Source organism: Canis aureus, chromosome 1, assembly GCF_053574225.1.
Source record: "Canis aureus isolate CA01 chromosome 1, VMU_Caureus_v.1.0, whole genome shotgun sequence".
Taxonomy (NCBI): Eukaryota; Metazoa; Chordata; class Mammalia; order Carnivora; family Canidae; genus Canis; species Canis aureus.
Window position 1 is genome coordinate 74357971 of NC_135611.1, and position 20365 is coordinate 74378335.

Here is a 20365-nt window from a genome sequence, read left to right on the forward strand (position 1 = left end):
AGTGGCTGCACCAGTTTGTACTCCTGCTCATTATGTACGAGTTCCTTTTTCTCTACATCCTCACCAACATTTGTTGTTGTTTCATGTGTTTTTGATTTTAGCCATTCTGACAGGTGTGAGGTGGCATATCATTGTGGTTTTGATTTGTATTTCCCTAATGATGAGTGATGCTGAGCATCTTTCCAAGTGTCGGCCATCTGGATGTCTTCTTTGGAGAAATGTCCACGTCTTCTGCCCAATTTTAATTGGATTATTTTTTTAAGTGTTGAGCTGTATATGTTCTTTATATATTTGGGATACTAACTCCTTATCAGATAATGTCATTTGCAAATATCTTCTCCCATTCAGAAAATTGTTAATTATTTCCCTTGCTGTGCAGAATTTTTTAATTTTATGTAGTGCCAATAGTTTATTTTTGCTTTTGTTTCCCTTGCCTCTGGAGACCTATCCAAAAAAATGTTGCTACAGCTGATGTCAAGAAAATACTGCCTGTACTCTCTTCTAAGACTTTTTATAGTTTCAGGTCTCACAGTAAAATCATTAATCCATGTTGAGCTTATTTTTGTGTATGATGTAAGAAAGTGGTCCGGTATCATTCTTTTACATGTAGCTATCTACTTTTCCCAATACCATTTGTTGAAGAGACTTTTTCCCATTGCATATTCTTGCCTACTTTGTCAAAGACTAATTCACCACATAATTGTGAGTTTATTTCTGGGCTCCCTTTTCTGTTCCACTGATCTATGTATCATTATATTTAGATAAGTTCTCCCTAAACCTTTTTTGAGTTTTTATCATGAATGGATGTTGTACTTTGTCAAATGTTTTTTCTGCATCTTTTGAAATGATGCTATAGTTTTTATCTCTTCTCTTGTTTATATGATATATCATATTAACTGATTTGGGAACCTGAACCACCCTTTCATTATAGGAATAAACTCCATTTGATCATGGTGAAAGTATTTTTGTCTTTTTACATATTGTTGAAGGCACTTTGCTATAACTTTGTTGAAGATTTCTGCATCTATGTTCATCAGAGAGATTGGCCTGTAATTCTCTCTTTTTTTTTTTTTCTTGTAGTGTGTTTATCTGGTTTTGGTATCAGGATAACGTTTACCTCATAGAATGAATTCAGAAGTTTTCCTTCCTCTTCTGTTTTTTTAAAACAGTTTGAGAAGAATAGGTATTAACGCTTCTTTAAATATTTGGTAGAATCCAACAATGAAGGCATCTGGTCGTAGATTTTTCTTTGTTGGGAACTTTTTGATGACTGATTCAGTTTTGTTGCTGGTAATTATTCTGTTCAGATATTTTTGATAGTTTTGATAGTTTGTATGTTTCTAGGAATGTATTCATTTCTTCTAGATTTTTCCAATCTCGTGGCATGTAATTTTACATAACACTTGCTTATAATCCTTTTTTATTTCTGTGGCGCTATTTCTCCCTTTCATTTGATTTTGTTTGAGTCCTTTCTCCTTTTTTGATGAGTCTGGCTCATATGAGGCACCTAGGTGGCACAGTTGGTTAAATGTCACCCTTTGGCTCAGGTCATGATCTCAAGGTCCGGGGAGCAAGCCCCATGTCAGGCTCCCTGCTCAGCCCAGGAGCCTGCTCATCCCTCTCCCTCTGCCCCTCCTCCCTGCTTAATCACTCTCTTGCTCTCTTTCAAATAAATTATAAAAGTAAATAAATAAATAGGAAAAGAATGTGCATTCTGCTCATTTGCAGTGGAATGTTCCAAATATATCTGTTAGATCCATGTAGTCCAAATTGTCAATTCAAAGCCACTGTTTCCTTATTCATTTCCTATTTGGATTATCTATCCATTGATGTAAGTGAAGCGTTAAAAGTCCCGTACTATTATTGTTTTTCTATTGATTACTTCAGGTTTGTTAATAGCTGCTTCATGTTTTTGGGTGCTCCCATTTTGGGTGCATAAATAAATAAAATTATTTTATTCTTGTTCAATTGTTCCCTTTATGATTCTGTAGTATCCTTCTTTGTCTCTTGTTATAGTCTCTTTTTTTAAAGTCTATTTGGTTCCATTTAAGTATTGCTATACACTGGCATCATTTTCTCTTCTATTTGCTTCATAAGTGTTTTTCCATCCCTTCACTTTCAATCTGCATGTGTCTTTAGGTCTGAAATGAGTCTCTTGTAGGCAGTATGCACATGGATCTTGGTTTTTATCCATTCTATCATCCTATATCTTTTGAATGGTCTGTGTAGTCCATTTACATTCCAAGTAACTTTTGATAGGTATGTACTTATTGTCATTGTCACTTGCTTTATGGTTGGTTTTATAGTTCTCTATTCTCTTGCTCCCTTCTTTCATAGTTTGTTTTCCTTAGTGAAGTGTTCTTTTCTCTATTATTCTTAAATAGTTTGATATATTTGGATACTTTTCTCTTTATTTTTTGTGTATCTATCACTGGTTTTTGGTTTATGGTTAACCTTAGATTTACATATAGCAACCTATGTATGTAGCAATCTATATTAATTTGATGGCTACTTAAATTTGAAGCCATTCTAAAAGCACTAAATTTTCACTCCTATTCCCACATTTTAGGTATGTAGTGTCCTACTTTACATCCTTTTTTGGTGAATCCCTTGATCATTTCTAAAGATATACTTATTTTACAACTCTTATGCTTCCTACTTTTCTTACTCCTGCTTATGGGTCTTTGCCTTTCTACCCAGAGACTCCCTCTTAAGATTTCTTATAGAGCAATCGAGAGGCGGGGCGAGCTGGCGGAAGAGTAGGGTCCCCAAGTCACCTGGCCCCACCAACTTACTTAGATAACTTTCAAATCATCCTGAAAACTTACGAATTCAGCCTGAGATTTAAAGAGAGTACAGCAGGAATGCTACAGTGAGAAGAGTTCGTGCTTCTATCAAGATAGGAAGACAGAAAAAAAGAAATAAAAAAGCATCCAAGGGGGATGCTTAGCCCGTGCCAGGCTAAGGCCCGGAGGCGAGTGCCCCCAGGACAGAAAAGCCAAGTCGCGGAGAAGCAGAAACTTTAACAATATTCCCGGACGGAACTCGGGCAGGATCCCAGGAGGGGCAGGGATATCCTCAGGCTCCCAGGGGCACTAAGAGAGGAACTGCGCCCCGGGGGAGAGCGTGCCACACACTGCAGGCCGAGCTCCCTAAAGGGCGGGAGAGTGCCCCAGCTCAGGCAGCAGCTCCATGGGGAGAGGGCTGCGCGGCCCCGGGAGCGCGATTTCAGCGGTGCAAGCCCTGGAGCCCAGGGCGCTGGGGGACACAGCCCAAGATCTGGCGTTCCCCCCCTGGGGCAGGCAGAGGCCAGGAGGCCACCGGGCAGCAAGGACACTCCTGCCGCCGGTCGGTGCAGATTGGCGCCCCCCGTCCCCGGGGCATCCAGGCCCCTGCGGACTGGAGCAGCGGTAGTTACTGCGGGAGCGGACTCCAGAGCTGGAGAGCTGGCTGCTGCCACTGTTGTTGTTCCTCCTGGTGTCACCTTGTACCTGGGACTGAGCAGGGGCCTCACAGGATAAATAGCTCCCACTGAGCCATGCACCTGGCAAGGGGCTGGACAGCAACCCCAGGTGCACACACCTGAGAATCAGCACAGCAGGCCCCTCCCTCGGAAGACCAGATAGAAGGACAAGGGAAAAGCAAGTTATTGACCAAGTAGCACTGGAAACTTCGAGGGGAAGTCGAGGGATTTACAGTATATAGAATCAGAGGATAGTCCCCCTTGTTTTTTGTTGACTGTTTGTTTCCCCGCCCCCCCCCCCTTTTTTCTATTTCTCCTTTATTCCAGTACAACTTGTTTTTGGCCACTCTGCACTGAGCAAAATGACTAGAAGGAAAAACTCACCACAAAACAAAGAATCTGAAACAGTACTCTCTCTCACAGAGTTACAAAATTTGGATTACAATTCAATGTCAGAATGCCAATTCAGAAGCACAATTATAAAGCTACTGGTGGCTCTAGAAAAAAGCGTAAAGGATTCAAGAGACTTCATGACTACAGAATTTAGATCTAATCAGGCCAAAATTAAAAATCAATTAAATGAGATGCAATCCAAACTGGAGGTCCTAATGATGGTTAAATAAGGTAGAATAATGAGTGAATGACATAGAAGACAAGTTGATGGCAAGGAAGGAAGCTGAGGAAAAACAATAAAAACAATTAAAAGATCACGAAGATAGGTTAAGGGAAATATAAATGACAACCTTAGAGGAAAAATCTACATTTAATTGGGGTTCCAAGGACGTCGAAAGAGACAGAGGACCAGAAAGTGTATTTGAAGAAATCATAGCTGAGAACTTCCCTAACTTGGGGAGGGAAACAGGCATTCAGATCCAGGAGATAGAGAGACACCACCCCCCCCAAATCAATAAAAACCGTTCCACACCTTGACATTTAATAGTGAAGCTTGCAAATTCCAAAGATAAAGAGAGGATCCTTAAAGCAGCAAGAGACAAGAGATCCCTAACCTTTATGGGGAGATGTATTAGGTTAACAGCAGACCTCTCCAGAGACCTGGCAGGCCAGAAGGGGCTGGCAGGATATATTCAGGGTCCTAAATGAGAAGAACAGGCAGCCAAGAATACTCTATCCAGCAAGGCTTTCATTCAGAATAGAAGGAGAGATAAAGAGCTTCCAAGATAGGCAGAATCTGAAAGAATTATGTGACCACCAAAACAGCTCTGCAAGAAATATTAAGGGGGACTCTGTAAAAGAAAGAGGAAGTCTAAGGAAACAATCCACAAAAACAGGGACTGAAGAGGTATCATGATGACACTAAATTCATATCTTTAAATAGTAACTCTGAATGTGAATGGGTTGAATGACCCCATCAAAAGGTGCAGGGTTTCAGACTGGATAAAAAAGCAAGACCCATCTATTTTCTGCCTACAAGAGACTTGTTTTAGAAGTAAGGACTCTTACAGCCTGAAAACAAAAGGTTGGAGGACCATTTACCATTCAAATGGTCCTCAAAAGAAAGCAGGGGTAGCCATCCTTATATCAGATAAATTAAAGTTTATCCTAAAAACTGTAGTAAGAGATGAAGAAGGACACTATATCACACTTAAAGGATCTATCCAACAAGAGGACCAAAGGATCATGAATATTTATGCCCCTAATGTGGAAGCTGCCAAGTATATCAATTAATAACCAAAGTTAGGACAATACTTAGATAATAATACACTTATAGTTGGTGACTTGAACACAGTGAATACAATCAACAGGTATTCTAAGCACAACATCTTCAAAGAAACAAGAGCTTGAAATGATACACTGGACCAGATGGATTTCAGATATTTACAGAACTTTATATCCAAACGCAACTGAATACACATTCTTCTCAAGTGCACATGGAACTTTCTCCAGAATGGACCACATACTGGGTCACAAATCAGGTCTTAACCGATACCAAAAGATTGGGATCAGACCCTGCATATTTTCAGACCATAATGCTTTGAAACTAGAACTCAATCACAAGAAGAAGTTTGGAAGGATTACAAACACGTGGAGGTTAAGGACCATCCTTCTAAAAGATGAAAGAGTCAACCAGGAAATTAGAGAAGAATTAAAAGATTTATGGAAACTAATGAGAAGGAAGATACAACCGTTCAAAATCTTTGGGATGCAGCAAAAGCAGTCCTGAGGGAAAAATACATCACAATACAAGCATCCATCCAAAAACTGGAAAGAACTCAAATACAAAAGCTAACCTTGCACCTAAAGGAGCTGGAGAAATAACAGCAAATAGATCCTACACCCAGCAGAAGAAGAGAATTAATAAAGATTCGAGCAGAACTCAATGAAATAGAGACCAGAAGAACTGTAGAACAGATCAATAAAACCAGGAGTTGGTTCTTTGAAAGAATAAGATAGATAAACCAATAGCCAGCCTTATTAAAAAGAAGAGAGAAAAGACTCAAATTAAGACAATCATGAATGAGAAAGGAGAGATCACAACCAGTACCAAAGAAACACAAACGATTTTAAAAACGTATTATGAGCAGCTATACACCAATAAATTAGGCAATCTAGAAGAAATGGACGTATTTCTGGAAAACCACAAACTACCAAAACTGGAAGAAGAAATAGAAAACCTGAACACGCCGATAACCAGGGAGGAAATTGAAGCAGTCATCAAAAACCTCCCAAGACACAAAAGTCCAGGGCCAGATGGCTTCCCAGGGGAATTATATCAAACATTTAATGAAGAAACCATACCTATTCTACTAAAGCTGTTCAGATAGAGATGGAGTACTTCCAAACTCGTTCTATGAGGCCAGCATCACCTTAATTCCAAAACCAAAGACCCCACCAAAAAGGAGAATTATAGACCAATATCTCTGATGAACATGGATGCAAAAATTCTCAACAAGATACTAGCCAATAGGATCCAACAGTACATTAAGAAGATTATTCACCATGACCAAGTGGGATTTATCCCCAGGATGCAAGGCTGATTCGACACTAATAAAGCAATCAATGTGACTGATCATATCAGCAAGAGAAAAAAATAAGGACCTATTGATACTCTCAATAGATGCAGTGAAAGCATTTGACAAAATACAGCATCCATTCCTGATCAAAACTCTTCAGAGTGTAGGGATAGAGGGAACATTCCTCAACATCTTAAAAGCCATCTACGAAAAGCCCACAGCAAATATCATTCTCAATGGGGAAACACTGGGAGCCTTTCCTCTAAGATGAGGAACACGAGAGGGATGTCCACTCTCACCACTGCTATTCAACATAGTATTACCACTGCTATTCAACATAGTATTAGAAGTCCTAGCCTCAGCAATCAGGCAACAAAAAGAAATAAAAGGCATTCAAATTGGCAAAGAAGAAGTCAAACTCTCCCTCTTTGCAGATAATATGACACTGTACATACAAAACCCAAAAGCCTCCACCCCAAGATTGCTAGAACTCATACAGCAATTTAAGAGTGTGGCAGGATACAAAATCAATGCCCAGAAACAAGTGGCATTTCTAGACACTAACAATGAGACTGAAGAAAGAAATTAAGGAGTCAATCCCATTTACAATTGCACCCAAAAGCCTAAGATACCTAGGAACACACCTAACCAAAGAGGTAAAAGATCTATACCCCAAAAACTACAGAAGTGTTCTGAAAGAAATTGAGGAAGACACAAAAGATGGAAAAATATTTCATGCTCATGGACTGGAAGAATTAATATTGTGAAAATGTCAATGTTACCCAGGGCAATGTACACATTTAATGCAATCCCTATCAAAATACTATGGATTTCTTCAGAGAGTTGGAACAAATCATCTTAAGATTTGTGTGGTATCAGAAAAGACCTTGAACAGCCAGGGGAGTATTAAAAAAGAAAACCACAGCTGGAGGCATCACAATGCCAGATTTCAGGTTGTACTACAAAGCTGTGGTCATCAAGACAGTGTGGTACTGGCACAAAAACAGACACAGAGATCAATGGAACAGAATAGAGAATCCAGAAGTGGACCCTCAATTCTATGGTCAACTAATACTTGACAAAGCAGGAAAGACTATCCACTGGAAAAAGGACAGTCTCTTCAATAAACAGTGCTGGAAAAACTGGACATCCACGTGCAGAAGAATGAAACTAGACCATTCTCTTACACCATACACAAAGATAAATTCATAATGGATGAAAGATCTAAATGTGAGACAAGATTCCATCAAAATCCTAGAGAAGAACACAGGCCACACCCTTTTTGAACTTGGCCACAGCAACTTCTTGCAAAATACATCCATGAAGGCAAGAGAAACAAAAGCAAAAATGAATTGAGACTTCATCAAGAAAGAAGCTACTGCACAGCAAAAGAAACAATCAACAAAACTAAAAGACAACCTACAGAATGGGAGAAGATATTTGCAAATGACGTTATCAGATAAAGGGCTAGTAGCCAAGATCTATAAAACTCAACAGCAAAGAAACAAACAATCCAATCATGAAATGGGCAAAAGACATGAACAGAAATCTCACAGAGGAAGACATAGACATGGCCAACATGCACTTGAGAAAATGCTCTGCATCACTTGCCATCAGGGAAATACAAATCAAAGCCACAATGAGATACCACCTCACACCACTGAGAATGGGGAAAATTAACAAGGCAGGAAACCACAAATGTTGGAGAGGATGCGGAGAAAAGGGAAGTCTCTTACACTGTTGGTGGGAATGTGAACTGGTGCAGCCACTCTGAAGAACTGTGTGGAGGTTCCTCAAAGAGGTAAAAATAGACCTGCCCTACGACCCAGCAATTGCACTGCTGGGGATTTACCCCAAAGATACAGATGCAGTGAAACGCCGGAACACCTGCACCCTAATGTTTATAGCAGCAATGTCCACAAGAGCCAAACGATGGAAGGAGCCTCGGTCCATCAAATGATGAATGGATAAAGAAGATGTGGTATATGTATACAATGGAATATTACTCAGCCATTAGAAATGACAAATACCCACCATTTGCTTCTATGTGAAGGGACCTGGAGGGTATTATGCTGAGTGAAATAAGTCAATCGGAAAAGGACAAACATTATATGGTCTCATTCTTTTGGGGAATATAAAAATTAGTGAAAAAGAATAAAGGGAAAGGAGAGAAAATGAGTGAAAATATCAGTGAGGGTGACAGAACATGAGAGACACCTAACTCTGGGAAATGAACAAGGGATAGTGGAAGGGGAGGTGGGCGGGGGGATAGGGGTGGCTGGGTGATGGGCGCTGAGGGGAGCACTTGGTGGGATAAGCACCCCACTTTATGTTATGCTTTATGTTGGCAAATTGAACTCCAATAAAAAAAAATTTTTTTAAATATTTCTTATAAAGCTGGCTTAGTGGTGAGGAATTCTTTTAACTTTTGTCTACAAAACTCTTCATCTCTCCTTCAATTCTGAATGGTAGCCTTGTGGGACAGACTCAGTTGCAGGTTTTTGTTTTCTGTTAGCACTTTGAATATATCATGCCACTCCCTTTGGCCTGCAATGTTTCTGCTGAAAAATCAGCTGACAGCCTTATCGGATTTCCATGGTATATAACTGTCTTTTGTCTTGCTGCTTCATAAATTCTCTTTATCCCTACTTTTTGTCATTTTAATTAGGATATGTCTTTGGTGAATATTTCCTTGGGTTGATTTTGTTGGGGAAATTTTGTGTTTCGTGGGTCTGGATTTGCTTCCTTCCCTAGATTCAGGAAGTTTTCCACACTATTTCTTCAATAATTTTCTTCCCCCTTTTTGCTCTCTTCTTCTAGGATCCCTATAATGTGAATATTGTTATACCTGACAATATTGCTAAATTCCCTTAATCTATTCTCATTTTTCATTATTCTTTTTTCTTTCTCTGTTTGGCTTGATGCCTTCCATTATTCTGATCTCCAGGTCATTAATCTGTTCTCTTGCTTCCTCTAGTCTACTATTCATTCCCTCTAGCGTATTTTTAATTTCAGTTACTGAGCTCTTTATCTCTGATGGCTTCTTTTCTCTATTACATCTCTTTGTTGAGGATTTCGCTGAGATATACCACTCTTTTCTCAAGTCCAGTGACTATCTTTATGATCATCACTTTGAATTTCCTATCAGGCATATTACATATCTGTTTCACTTAGGTCTCTTGCTGTGATTCCATCCATTTCTTTCATTTAGGACATATTCATCCATCTCTTCATTTTGTCTAACCTTTGTGTCTGTTTCTATGTGTTAGAAAAGTCAGCTGTCTCCTACTCTGGAAAGTAGTGGCCTTATGAGAAATACCTGTGTGGCAGTCAGTTGGGTGTCCAATTCTTAGTTTCGTCTAGGTCGTGATCTTGGGGACATGAGATGGAGCCCGACAGCGCTCGATCTGTGAAGGCCTGTGTCAGGCTCCATCTCAGTGCAGAGTCTGCTTAAGACTCTCTCTCCCTCTACCCTCTCACCAAAATAAATAAATCCTAAAAAAAAAAAAAAAAAAAAAAAAAAAAAAAAAAAAAAAAAGAAGTAGTGGCCTTATGAAGAGGCCCTGTGGTGCCCTGCAGTACAATGTCCTCTGTTCACCAGAACCTGGTGCTTCAGGGTCTACTATGTGTGTTGTGTGCGCCCTACTGTTGTGACTGTGCCATGTTTACCTTCAATCGTCTAAATTGGCTCTCTCTGTCTGCTGTGGGCAGGGTTTGGTCCCTGTGTTATTTATGGGCCAGTCTGCTGCCTTGGGCTTGATTTGGGTCAGACTAGGCATTTGCCAGAGCTGTGGTCACATAGTACTCAGACCACTTTACCTGTGTCATCCCCTTAGCATCTTGTTGGTGGGTTGGGGCCTGCTTTCAGATGCTATGTATGTCCCCAACCCACTGTGGGGCTACAGTTGGATCAATGTGTGTGATTTCTTGCCTTCTCCCCAGGGCAGGAGTCACTCTGAGGGGTGCTAAACCCCGTTGGGGATGCTTGTACACTGCCATGCTTGTGTTGCCACTTTAAATGAACTTCAATTGAGGATGTATTAGATGGGGGTGGGTATGCAAGTGAATGCAAGGAACAGCATGCAGTGTTAGCAACGTTTGTGCCAGTCTGATGTGGTGATGTAGTAGCTTTGGGAAAACTGTAAGGGGTGTGTTGGAGGGGTCTGAAGAGCATGAGGGTGGGATGTGCTCTTAACAAGTTAGGTGGAGAGTGCACCACTGGTTCCCATTGGTGTGCTTCTCGGCTGGGTAGGTGGAAAGGGAAATGGCACCCATCTGTTCTTCTGTTCTTAGAGAAATCTCCTAAGGATTCCTGTCCCTGCAGCACACTTCCAAGCCCAGAAAATAAATTTCATTTCAAGATTAGAAACCATCCCCTTACCCAAATAAATTCTCAAACTGCTGCTTCTATGCTTTATCTCAGTGGGATTGTCATGTGGTCTCTTGAAAGGCAAAGACTCAGTTTCCTATTGCCCTCTACCTTAGAGCTGAGCCTGATGGCTTTTAAAGTTTCAGGCCTTAAGCACCACTGATTTTAAAAATGCAAGAAGTTGAGCCCTTCTGGATTTCAAAGCCAAATATTATGGCAATTCATCTTTCCAGTGTAGGTCCCTCATGCCTCCATGTGGGGTCTACTCCTCTTCCCTCTCTGCTACCTTCAGTGTTCCTCACTCCTGGAGATAGCTCTGGGAGTCAGGTTCAGTTTCTGACCGTGTCTTTGCCCCTCCTACCCTCTTCCATGTGGCTTCTTCTCTATATTTAGCTGTGGAGAGTCTTTTCTGCCAGTCTTCAGGTTGTTTTCTGGGTTATTTACACTGATACGGGTGTTATAAAGTGTATCTCTAAAATAAGGTAAGCCTAGGATCCTTCTACTCTGCCACCTTTCCCGGAATCCCCTTAGTCCCTTGTTTTAATGGAACACATATACCAGTAATACCTTCAAAAACTTCTGGGAGATTAATTTTGAGACTTTAAATCCTAGCATTATTTTTCTTCACAATTAAATGACAGTTTCGAACTAGGATTCAAGATTAAAAACCATTCTTCCAGTCAAATTCTGAAAATATTGCTCCATCCTCTTTTAATCACAACTCTGAGATATAATTAACGTATATCTTATTAGAAGTGTACAATTTAAAATATAAATATCTCTTTATAATGAATTTTAAGAATCAAAATTGCTATATATTATCTAAAATGTTAACTCCGCTGCAACTTATACAACAAAGGTACATTATTCTTTCATTTTAAGAAATATTTCATAAATACAATCTACCACCAATGTGCCAACTCTGTAGAGAAACACAAATAGGACAGTTCCTGACCTGAAATATTGTCATGAAAGGACAAACAGGTAAACAATTATAATATGATGTACTAAAAAAATGTTATACAGAGGTATGTATGAGTGCAAGGAGACCACAGAGGGTATAGGCCAACTATTCAGGAAATACTATGTAACTGAAGAGATGATGTCTCAATGGAGTAAAGGAAGAGGTGATTAAAAAAAAAGAATGTATTGCTTACATTACAGAATGATCATCAGATATTAAATATTCACAGCCCAAACCATAATAAACAGGAGACAGTCAAGTTTTATAGTCCAATTTCTGGTCTATAATAAATTTTAAAGGAAAGCATAAACACTTTATATAAAAGTCTATGGACTTAAACATTCCGAGGTCCAAACAGATGGACTTAAAAGAAATTTTAGAATAAACCAAACTCTATACATTCTAGATGGGTAAGGAAAAAAAAGGAAGAGTAAAACAATTACCTCCTTTTGTAGTATCATTCTGAGCCTGGATGCCATGATGCAATGAATTGTGAATGGCAGAAAGAAGATCTGCTGCTTGAACCATCAATTTTTGAGCTTCTGCAACAGCACTGGTCTAGCAAATAAATCACCAAAAACATTCTTACATATTCTTTCACTGAAAGATATACATTAAATAGGAAAATCCTATAAACAATAATGAAATTAAATGTTATAATGACATCGGTTTTCACAAACTATTCACTTATTACAGGATGCTCAGATCCTGTTAGGATAGAAATTTTTTTTTTCCCCATTTCTGTTCTGGTAGGAGCCATTTAAAAATAATAGGAAACATCTTTGGCTTATTCTTTGTCTTATATTTTAAAAAAAGAAAGGAAAAAAACTGAGTTGCAGTCAAATGGAAAATTGCAACGTTTCTACTATGCCATTCATTAAGGTGAAATTTAAAAAGCAGGAAAAAAGAGACTTAGAAGTTAGATCAATTGTAAAAGGTTGGATCTCTACTCACCACTTCCTAATTATCTACAAATTAGTCTATAATTGATTTAATGCAAATACACATGAAGAAAAAATATTCACCATCTAGAGCTTTTTTGGTTCTACACAAATCCAACAGTTAATTATTGAACTGAATGAAAGAAGTCTACCTAAAATTCTGATTTTTGCTTTCTCCTTTTCAATTCACAAAGTAGGACTATACACAAGCAATTGCAGTTTCTATTATTGTACCACTAATATGTAATATAAAACACATTTTTAGATATCAACAGATATGGATATGTTTAGAGTAGAATGTAAATTCCTGTGACTTTTTGAGAAAATTATCTAATATCTCTAAAATATATATGAAATATATATATATATATATATATAAACTATATATGAAATATACCAAACACCGTATATGTGTGATTGGAGGTGTTTCAATGGAAAAGTTTCAGAACTACTTGAATAATGCACCATTCATTGTCAGTGGCTCAGCAACTGAGCATCTGCCTTTGGCTCAGGGCATGATCCCAGGTCTGGGGATTGAGTCCCACATCAGGCTCCCTGCATGGAGCCTGCTTCTCCCTCTGCCTAGGTCTCTGCCTCTATCTGTGTCTCTCATGAATAAATTAAAAAAAAAAAAAAAAGCACCATGTCCTGCTTTCTCTCCTGCCTCCACAAAAAGTTCACTGAAATAGATTACAGTAAATGTTCTTACCTCTTTCTTAGTAAAGGCTATAAGCACTGTCAATAACACTCGAGTGAATTTCACCCTGCTGAATACTGCTAAACACTGCTGGTGCTAAAAAATAAGAAAGGACTAGAAGTTAAAAGATGCAAAGTCTCTTAAAGGAATTTCATTTTAAAATATAGTGTTATAAGTCCTAAATTTCAAAGCTAATAACTTACTATATTACAAACACCTTCACTAACAGTATTTTAAATGCCTGAAAAATGAGCTGCAGAAAATAAAAAGTTTGTTCTATTGAAATAGAAACATAAAGCTCTGTATCAATGGGATGGACTTTTCCTTAAAAAGTTAGACTATTATCTCAAAAACTAATTTAATTAGCATTTTAAATAGAACTGATAAAAAGATTCTTTAAGCAGCATCAGAAAATTACAGATCTCAACAAAGATTCAGTACTTTTCATACTGTCCAAGTTCTTGAGTTTTGCCAAGTTTTGACATATCATCTGTAAAAAATCATTTTCTTCCTACCTCACAGGAATACTGAAGAGCTTTGAAATAATGAATTTGAAAGAGTTGTATTATCTTTCTATCAAAAAAAGTACAAGGGAAATAAAATCCCTTGCAATGTCCAATTTTTAAAGAAATACCTTAAAAAGGGCTTCCATAAATTATAACGCAGTTCATAAAACTACAACATTAAGAGGTAGACTTCTCTCATATTATCTACCAGAAAATAAGTTCAATTACTTCCAGTTCAACTTCTGGATCTCTTTCTTCTCCTTGTCGACTTCGAGTACTCTAAAATTTTAAAAAATGTGAATTAAAATAAACACAAATATGTAAAAATACAAGGTAAAGTGCTAAACCTAATTTATTGAGTACACACAAGAATCTATTTTTAAGAAAAATATTTGGGAGAAAAAAGCTGTATCTAGTATTTATTTTCCTCCTATTAATACTATATACAGAAAGTTCATTTTGATATAAATTATAAAGATCACACAGAAGAGTAAGGTATTAAAAACATCAAAAGCAAAAGAATGAAATAAGTACATGACACATCATATTGTTTTCTTTTTAAAAGGACGTATTAATTGAAAGTCTTGATATTCTCAATACTAACCCTGTTTGAAAAAAACAGTAACCTTTACAAAAATCACATCATAAAAATAAAATCATGTGGTAAATGCTGACTGTTCCACACTAACATGCAAAACCTCTTGTAAAGCATAACTGTGACTGGCTACTTTGACAACTGTAGGGCAGCAGTACAGGAAGATATGGCAGAAGATTCGGGAGCGAGCCCTGCGCTGCCACTCCCTAGTGGCAAGCCCTTCAGGAGACTCAGTTTACTTAACTCTTTTAAGCTGTATTTTTCTCACCTAAAAATAGGACACTATATGCATTTTATTGCCTAATTCACTGCTTAATTATAAACATCAACTATTTATGGTAACAATAAGGTGGTAATATAAAATTGCTTTGATAACCATGGTTTTCAGCAGATTTGGGACACGACCATTTACTGAGGTCTTCTACTGTGCTGCAGACCTTGTAATAGCTATTGAAGAAGACAGTCCTTAACTTTGAGGAACTTAAAATTCTAGAATATTATGCTATTCTTAAAAGAGCATACTATAATTCTAAAACACTGGCAAAAAAAATGGTTAAAATTTTAATACCTGAAAGAGACATTAATTCACCAGAAACAACTTCCTGTAGCTGTCCTCAAATTAATTGCAAAAAAGGCACAGCATATAGAAAGGAAGCTGTTGGTCCTCCTTACACTTGGTATTTGTAATTAGCTAAGGTAACTTGACATTCAGAAGAATACAAAAATCCTATACCAAAACAAAGAGAAAAGAAATATACCTTTACTCTTCTTTGCAGGTCATCCTCCACATCTTTTAGCATGCCTAAAAAGAGAGATGATGAGTTTAAAGAGGAAATATAAATCCAAATACAAAACTTGTGAATCATCGTATAAATTGTTTTACCTGTAACTCGAAGGTCTGTCACACTGTTAGCCATTTTAAATCCATATGTCATTGACTGAAAATCTTCCTGTACAGGAAAGGAATAATTAGGCCCTTGAGTAGTAGCAAACTTTTCATTATATTTCTCTTACAAAATCACTATTTGCTAACACGAACACAGTAATGAAATGTCATCTGCTTGTCTAAATACTGCTATCATATATCCATGCTTTCCCCAGAGTATCCTTAAAAACACCATATTCTAATGCTATCTCTACCTTTAATCATCTGTTCTTAAGGCAATTTAAATATACTTGGATGTAGTATGCTAACTTGCAAAATAAGGTTAATGCTAATAATATCAGAAAACAAAAATTCCCACTTACAAAGTATTCTCACTTTCCCAAGTGAACAGTAAATACACAGTAATTACTGCTAGATAAGGTTGCAAGATTTAAACAAGACTTTTGCTTCAAAAATTATCATATGCTTATTTACACACTGTTAGGCCACAAAAGTTAAGCCTTCTCAAATAGAATTACTCAGTGATAGCAAAAGCATACTTCCACTTCGGCCCCACTGTAAAGAGAAAATTATTCATACATGGATTCCCACCTACAAAGTCATTTAAAATTTACTGCTGAGACATTAACAAATTAAGTAGTTTGCTAGACTCACTTTAAAAACTAAGTATCATTTGGCTGATTTGATTAAGTCACAAGAGTCTATTAAAGGAATGTTTCTGTTATAATTCTTATAAAAATGTATACAGAAGCCTTATAATGGAATAATAGGCATATATCTATAGCAATGGCCAAAACTATGGCAACATTTCTGTGGGTTCTTAATAAAAACATCAGTGAGAACATAATCCAGATCATATACTATAATACATGTTACAAACAGAAAAGGAGAAAAAAAAAAAAAAAAACAATGTCCGTGGGTTCAAAGAACTGATGTTAGTTGTATTACAGGACTCATAGGATTGAGTCTTTAAAAATCTCAGGTTGTGTTACAGAGCTATAAGCTTATCCTCTAGGTAAAGTTTATACTCTATCTCTACTAGGCCACCAAATAGGACTCTCACATTTTACACATCTAAAAAGGAACTCTCCCAGCGTTTACCATGTTGCTAAATGGCACCTCCAACCACCCAGTTACTCTGACTGAAAACCTGCCCCACAATTCCACTCGTTTTTTTTTTTTTTTAAGGATTTTATTCATTTATTCTATTCATGAGAGAGAGAGAGAGAGAGGCAGAGACACAGGCAGAGGGAGAAGCAGGCTCCATGCAAGGAGCCTGACATGGGACTCGATCCCAGGACTCCGGGATCACGCCCCAGGCTGAAGGCAGGCGCTAAACCGCTAAGCCACCCAAGGATCCCATTTTTTTTTTTTTTAAGAGAAAGAGAGAAGGCGCACATGTGCAGGGGAGAGGGAGAAAGAGAATCTCAAAAAGAGAGAGAGAGAGAGAGAGAGAGAGAATCTCAAGTAGACTCCACACCCAGTGTGGAGCCTGATGCAGGGCTCCATCTTAAGACCCTCATCATGACCCGAGCCAAAATCAAGTTGGACACTTAACGAACTGAGCCACCCAGGCACCCCTCTCGTTTTTCCATGCCTTGTATCCAACCATCAGAAAACCCAAAAGGCTCGACCTTCAATTTCTCACCTAAGCATAACTCTCACTTTTCACAATTCTCTCTACTGAAGTCATCACCCTCTCTCACTTCTATAGCTGCTTCCACACAAGTCCCTCCCTTCCATGCTTATCCCTGCTATAATTTATTCACTGCCAGAAGCCAAAGAGATTGCTTTAAAATAAATGATTTCACATCATGTCTTACTCAGAACCTTTCAACTGTTTCCCTGCTCACAGGAAAATCCAGAAACCCACATGGACTGAGGCCTATCACCAATCACCATGCAGCCCTGGCCTCCCTTCTCCAACCTCATTCCCTTCCACCTACAATTCTTCACCTTCAATGCATTGTCACACAGGCCTTCTTGTCATCCCTTGGACACATCAAACAGATTCTCTTCTCAGGACCTCTATACTTGCTACCTCTCCCCACAAAGAGTTTCCTCCTAACGTTTTCAGGGCCCCATCCCTCCCTATATTATAGCCTCTGTTCCAATGTCAATTCCTCATACAGAGGTTTGCCCTATGCATTCTCTTTAAAACAGCACCCTCCACCATTTTACATGTGCTGTCTCTGCTTTACTTTTCTTCACAGAACTTAACAACACTTGACATTATATATTTGCTTACTGACACATTATCTGTCCCAAGGAATGCAAAATCAATGATATTAAGTCTCTGTTGTAGTCACTGCTTTATATCCAGGGCTTAGAATTGTACTTGCCACAAAGTACCATTAACAAAAAAAGTCAAATGAATGATGACCTACTGTATGGCAGAGGTCATCTTCCTAAGTAGATCAGGTTGGCTACAAGATACCTGGGGGAGTGGTAAAGACTGTGGCCGACTAGAGAATGCACACGTAAAGGAAGCCAGCTGCTACTTACCTTATTAAGTAATGAATGCAAGGCTAACGTTTTTCAGAATATCTAATTTAATGTAAAATTCTCCAATTTTTAAATGTTACTAAATTTTTACAAATCAAATAGACCAACACTGTGAAAACAAAACACTTACCTTATTAAGTAATGAATGCAAGGCTAATGTTTTTCAGAATATCTAATTTAATGTAAAATTCTCCAATTTTTAAATGTTACTAAATTTTTACAAATCAAATAGACCAACACTGTGAAAACAAAACACACCAGTATGCCCTACTTAAGCACTGCTGTCCAAGAGGAGTCTAAGGAAAAGCATTTACGTCACAGAGTATCATAGGTCTGTGAAATAAATAGTATTCTCAGTAACAAGAACTTAATCCAAGTCATTGGAGGACTGAAGCAGAGGAGTTCTATAAACAGATGCTACCATTAAAAGAGTACTCTTGAAACCCTGTAGATTCAACAAGGACAAAAGTCAACATAAAACCAGGGAGACCAGATACTGGACACCACCCAACAATGCAAGCAGGAGCTGATGGTGATGTGATGAGATTATAAGTGATGAGAAGTTGCTGAAATCAGGATATATTGAAAAGGTAAAGCCAACATGATGTGCCAATGAAGTGAATGTGGGGTATGAGGTAAACCGTGCAATCAAGGATTATTTTTAGGTATTTGGTCTGAGGAACTGGTATATGATGGTACAATTTATTGAGATAGGGCAGATTTTCAGAGGAAGAGGTTTAAAGGCAGAGATGGAGTACAATTTTAGTATATTACGTTTATAATTTTTTAGGTATCCAAGTGAAGATTTCAGGCAGGCACTTGTGTGAGTCTGAAAATCAGGGGAGGAATCAGGACTAGAGGACACTGACTGAAGCAGAAGATACAGAGGAGCCCAGGAATAAGTCCCAGCATCCAGAGAAGCAAGCACAGGAAATAGGTTAACCAGTAAGGAAGATAGAAACCAAGAGACAGCTGTACCAGGAAGACGAGGAGAGGTCAACTGTGTAAAATGAGGCTGATGGCTGGAGAGGGAGAGGGGTGAGAACAATGGATTTAGCAAGACAGTTATCATTAAGGAGCTTGTTAAGACTAGCTTCTGTGCAGTTGTAGAAAAAGAATGACCAATAGAAGAGGGTGAGAAGAGATAAAAAAAAAATAAGTAAATATTTATAGCTCATTCAAGAAGTTTTTTTTGCATAGGGTAGCAGAGAAATGACACTAGATAAGGAGCCATGGGATCCAGGTGATTTTTGTTTTAAATTGAACGATATTTAAGCATGTTTATATGCCAAAAGAATAACATAGTAGGGAAGGAGACACTAATAATGCATAACAAAGAATGGTTAATGACTGCAGCAGGCCAGAGACAGAATCTAGAACACAAGTAGAAGATGAGCTTAGATGGTCAGGGGAACTGCATTTTCACAAGATAGAAAGAAGGCAGATGATGTGGGTACCAACACAGGTTAGCAACATGTGATTGTGAGAAGATAGGGCACTTCAACCTACATCTGATTCCATCTAATATTTCATTAAGGTACAAAGAAAACACAGAAAAGAGGGTTGTCAATAGAGGTTTTGTGAAGTAAAATATGTGGAGAAGTCACTGAGAGGCTGTTAAAGAAAGTTTACCACAGAAGTGTTGTAGGATAGGACTGTCTCTAGTGCTGAGTGCCCATCTGAGATTTGCAGTCCTAAAATTAAAGTGAGAATAGACACACAGATGTGGGTTTTTTCTAGCAGCCTTCTGCTGTTTGGGTGCAAGCAGCAAGCAGGCAGATGGTTGGGATTTTGCCATATAAGTGACACATTATGAGACAAGAGGGGCAAGGGAATCAAGGGTGTTTGAGAAAGAATGATTTTACCACTGGACCATGGACACAACAGAAGTAATAGAGAAAACTAAAGGAGCAGCATCTGGAAACTGGAGGTCTCTGTGGAACTGAAGGATAGCAAGAGTAGGGGAATCAGAGTAAGGCAGCCAGAAAGTAAGTGGCAGCGAGCAAAGGGTAGTATTTTTTTTTTAAATAAAGATTTTTATTTATTAGAGTGAGAGAAAGTGAGAGAGTACAAGCAGGGAGAGCGGCAGGCAGAGGGAGAGGGAGAAGCAGGGAGCCCAATGTGGGGTTCAATCCCAGGACCCTGGTTTCATGACTTGAGCTGGAGGCAGACAGTTAACTGAAAAGGGTAGCAGTTCTGAAATCAAGAATTTGGAGGTGTGGATGAGTAAGGAAAATGTTCTCCTTATTCATTTCTGAACCATTTTCAGAACACAGAATGTACCCAGGGGTACAATGGCAAAATACAATCACAGCCACTATAGAGCCTATTATCCACTGAGAGGATGAGGATGTCCTGAGAAATAAAGCCCCACGTTCTTTATTGTACTTTACAATGTCTTTACAATACTTCCAAAATGTAACTGCAGAAAGTTATCAGGGGTATTCAGGGTCCTATAAAACATAGC

The 20365-nt window shown here is 38.4% G+C and overlaps 1 protein-coding gene across 8 annotated transcripts in view; it reads right to left on the reverse strand.

Annotated features, from left to right (window-relative positions):
• Positions 1-20365, reverse strand: part of NAA35 (N-alpha-acetyltransferase 35, NatC auxiliary subunit) — a 108038-nt gene that overhangs the window by 50180 nt on the left and 37493 nt on the right. For all 8 annotated transcript variants that reach the window (XM_077904834.1, XM_077904795.1, XM_077904814.1 and 5 more), the window contains 5 exons: positions 15391-15457; positions 15266-15309; positions 14141-14191; positions 13419-13502; positions 12212-12326 (listed from right to left, as the gene is read on the reverse strand). In XM_077904834.1, coding sequence (XP_077760960.1) covers positions 12212-12326; positions 13419-13502; positions 14141-14191; positions 15266-15309; positions 15391-15457 — 361 coding nt within the window. The remainder of the gene's footprint in view (positions 1-12211; positions 12327-13418; positions 13503-14140; positions 14192-15265; positions 15310-15390; positions 15458-20365) is intronic.